Here is a 4,085-nt window from a genome sequence, read left to right on the forward strand (position 1 = left end):
TTGAGGATGATGGTGCCGATGTACTTAATGTATAATTAGAAGGCAAGACTACATTTAGCAAATCACCAGACATCATGCTACGACCACTAATAGCTCTACCCGGTAATGCGTTATTATTAGAGGAAGTGGTTGAAGAAACTGATGACGAGGAGGCTGACATTGAAGTGGTTGAAGTCAAGCCATTAGTTGCTGTAATACTACTAGTGGCAGTGGGTGATGTATTCTTTGATGTCGAAGCATTGGCAGCATTAACAAATGATTCAGCAATAGCTGTTAGTGGAGGTCATAAATTCGTCGTTTGTACCAAACCACGCTCCAAATTGAAACAATCCAATACAGCCGCTCCCACCGAACTACGTCTGGCAACCATTGAATTAACTATAGTCCATTTATTAAGACGTATATCATAACGTTCCACCGAATTAAGGGAGGAAGAACCGTCATTGCCTCCTAAAGCATAAAGAGCGCCTTCAACTTCCACTACTTCGTGGGTAGATCTGCGTGAATGCATAGCTGCTATGGGTTCCCAACTGTTACGTCTTATATTGAAACGTTCTCCACTGGACATACACATAGTACCATCATTACCACCAATACAATAGAGAAAACCTTCACAAGAGGCCACCCCACAACTGCTACGTCTGGCTGTCATACTGGGCACCGGATACCATCTACCCACTCTGGGATCAAAACGCTCCACACTTGATTGATAGTTGGTAGAATCAAAGCCGCCCAAAGAATAAATACAATTTTCCAAAACGGCCAAACGACAATAGCGACGACGTGTACTCATAGCTGGACACGAACTCCACACCGAAGTTAAGGGATCATAACGTTCGGTGCTGCTTAAGCAAGAAGCACCATCATAACCACCACACACATAAATTAAACCATCAAAGGCACAAATACCCAAGCAGGAACGCTTTGTACCCATGGGTGTTATATAAGACCACTTATTATTCAATGGATTGTAACACTCAGCCGTGGCCAAATCATTGACACCATCATAACCACCCACCACATACAGAGATTTGTGTAATGCCGTAACACCCGATCTAGAACGTCTCCATAACATGGGTGCTATACTCGACCAGATATTCGATCTGGGATTATATACCTCACACTCGTTGTGTATAGCAAAGAGGCTGCCACCTCCTACAGCAAATACATAAGGTTTCATACCATCCGGTCTTCTCTCCATAGTTCGCTGACTACTCATTAAACTTCTTTGTTCGGGCAGTAAATGATATTTCATCGCTTCGAGTAGTAGTTCTTTGCATTGAGAATCATCCCTTATTAAAGGTTCTGTCTCGACAATGGTCATTAAAAAGTCACGGCTAACTAGCGGCAAGCGTACATGACTCATTAGCTCGGCAATGTGACTTTGTCTTTCCGCCAGATCATGTTTAATCCAATTCAATACGGCATGAAATACTTTCTCTTCGGAGCAAATGTTGAGTAAGTTATTTGATATAAGATCTCTGACCTGAAAAAGAAAAAAAATTATTTTTAAACTTTAATTTTATCTATTTATGTATTTATCTATCTATCTATCTATCTATCTATCTATCTATCTATCTATCTATCTATCTATCTATCTATCTATCTATCTATCTATCTATCTATCTATCTATCTATCTATCTATCTATCTATCTATCTATCTATCTATCTATCTATCTATCTATCTATCTATCTATCTATCTATCTATCTATCTATCTATCTATCTATCTATCTATCTATCTATCTATCTATCTATCTATCTATCTATCTATCTACTTATCATTTTTAGAAAACGCATCTTCTTACTTACCTCTTCAAATGGCAGTAATAAAAATTCTTCGGTTCCAACAACTTGTTGGAAATTTTGTAATGCATACTTATGGGATCTAGTATGTAACTCTTTGCAAGAATGGGCATCTACACAAAGAAGAATAAAAAAACACATTTTTAATTAAAAATTATTTCGTAATACCTTAAGCGCAATAGTTTTCTTCACTTACCAGCAAAACTTCTTATGCCTAAACAATTTGATGGATGTAATTGACGCAGTAAAAATTTACAACAAGCTTCTCTCACCGAATGCATTTGCAAAAGACTTGATGCTGGCAATAATACCTGGACATTCTGTTCGGTTATAGTTATTTCTCCAGTGTATATGTAGTCAATTAGATCCCTTACGGCAATAACATCAATATCATGTAGACGAACAATACCCTGAGTACGTTCTAGCATGTCATCTAATGTTTAAAAAACAATGTGACAAGAAAAAGGAAGTAATATTTTAAAAGCCTGTTTAGTTAAAGATAAGGAAGAAACCCCTAACAAATTGTTAATGCAAATAATGAGACTTACCATTGAACATGGCATAGAAATAGGGTGATACTGAAGCTAAAACTACCTTGTGGGCATGTAGGGTTTCACCGCCTACCTCCAGAGTTACATCACACAACTAACATGGAAATGGAAGATAAGACAACAGACATAAAATTCATGAGTATGTATGTACATATATGGAGAGGTAAGGATGTGTGTTATATATATAATCTCGATTAATTTTATATCATGTATTTTTTTAACATGTTTTAGGTTACTCATTACACTATCAATGTAAGGGATGGGATGAAAAGTATGTATGATTCAATTTTTAATTTTCAAGTAGTTAATACTAGATAAGGGGACCTCAATCTTGTTATTTACTCAAAGGTTTTTGCTTTAATACAAAATTCTACTGTACTCTAGATCTAGAGGCTCAGAATTTCTAAATTTGAATAGTTTAATGGCATTTAATTCAATAACAAGTTGACACCTTATAAACACTGTGCCATATACTTTAACATTGGAATTCAGCTCAACATTGCTATATCTCATACGAAATATATTAAAGCCCAAATCCGCTTAAAGCTTTAACATGTAGTTGACATTTTGTGCACCCTAAAACAAATGAATAAACTGCACTTTCAAACCTCATATTTCCATTTTATAGTAATGATGACTCCCTCTTATAATCTGTCTACCTGTTTTTTTAGACATGTTATTCTAATGGGATTATGTTTTATTCTATGATGTTGTTACCCTCTAACACTTCTATTCCTGTTTTGGTATGTTTTACTTCCTGCCATTTCTCCATTTAAATGTAACTACCTCGTTCGTTCTGTAGGTGCTGAATTGAATTAAATTTTGAAAAAGAATAAGAAAAAAACTGTCTCATCACTTGTACATAAATAATTTTCAATATTCTACATGTAGACATGACTGGGAGGGTTCCAATGCAGCAAACAAGTGCCATGTGATGATACGAGTCAATAAACCCTACATTTTAATAATGTTTGTATGTATGGAACTGCGAAGAGGTTCTTTGGCGAAAAATAAAATATCAAGTGTGTTCGTTTGTGCTATTTGTTTTATCATCCATGCGTCACAATGTCTGGCACGTCCCAAACTTAATGTTCGAGTATTATTTTTATAAACCGTTTTGTTACAGATTACAAATACATACATACAAATATGTAGATATAGATGTACATATATTTGTGCATTTTTATGGTTTCCTAAATGTCAAAACGAAATATTAACTCTTACAGTTTGAGCCTTTTAAAGCGTATTAAATTTTTAGGAAATAACGTAAGAAAAACAAAACAGAACTTTATTTACTTGTGAATTAGTGCGCATTTGATTTATGGCTGCAAATGATGCCACACAATGTCCAGGATTTTGATGGTGGGCTTGTGGTAGTATTTCTTCATTTGGTCCCGGTGGGCTAAGATCACTAGGTGTTTGTGTGGAATTATTACTGGTGGTAGTGACATCTTCATTGTTGGCAGTGTTGTCGGTGGAACTGTATGAAAAAAATAACGTAAAATATTAGTTTAAGTTTAAAAATTAAAATAAAACTAATTTATTTAACCTTCACACTATCAGAACATAACCATCTAGGTGTAGACCACTTTGTAGTCTATACTATAGACCACTTTGTAATCTATACTATAGACCACTTTGTAGTCTATACTATAGACCACTTTGTAGTCTATACTATAGACCACTTTGTAGTCTATACTATAGACCACTTTGTAGTCTATACTATAG

The 4,085-nt window shown here is 35.2% G+C and overlaps 1 protein-coding gene and 1 long non-coding RNA gene across 2 annotated transcripts in view; one reads left to right on the top strand and one right to left on the bottom strand.

The window, feature by feature from the left end:
- Positions 1 to 283: 283 nt before the first annotated feature.
- LOC111686143 (kelch-like protein 17) lies at positions 284 to 3,841 on the bottom strand. Its single transcript, XM_046954892.1, has 5 exons — positions 3,654 to 3,841; positions 2,355 to 2,451; positions 2,003 to 2,239; positions 1,813 to 1,919; positions 284 to 1,486 (listed from the first exon to the last, which is right to left on the bottom strand). The coding sequence occupies exons 1-5, from the start codon at positions 3,669 to 3,671 to the stop codon at positions 284 to 286; spliced, it is 1,662 nt and encodes a 553-aa protein (XP_046810848.1). The 5' UTR covers positions 3,672 to 3,841.
- Positions 2,161 to 4,085, top strand: part of LOC124420778 — a 2,923-nt gene continuing 998 nt past the window's right edge. The window contains exons 1-2 of the long non-coding RNA XR_006941372.1: positions 2,161 to 2,520; positions 2,589 to 2,628. This is a non-coding gene — a long non-coding RNA (uncharacterized LOC124420778). The remainder of the gene's footprint in view (positions 2,521 to 2,588; positions 2,629 to 4,085) is intronic.

This window comes from Lucilia cuprina, chromosome 6 (genome assembly GCF_022045245.1).
Source record: "Lucilia cuprina isolate Lc7/37 chromosome 6, ASM2204524v1, whole genome shotgun sequence".
Taxonomy (NCBI): Eukaryota; Metazoa; Arthropoda; class Insecta; order Diptera; family Calliphoridae; genus Lucilia; species Lucilia cuprina.

What these genes read in the sequence shown, in the direction of transcription:
- LOC111686143 (XM_046954892.1), bottom strand. An exon ending in AGGCATAAGAAGTTTTGCTG is followed by an intron (nt 1,920 to 2,002) that starts GTAAGTGAAGAA and finishes TTCTTTGTGTAG; the next exon opens with ATGCCCATTCTTGCAAAGAG. An exon ending in TATTACTGCCATTTGAAGAG is followed by an intron (nt 1,487 to 1,812) that starts GTAAGTAAGAAG and finishes TTTCTTTTTCAG; the next exon opens with GTCAGAGATCTTATATCAAA.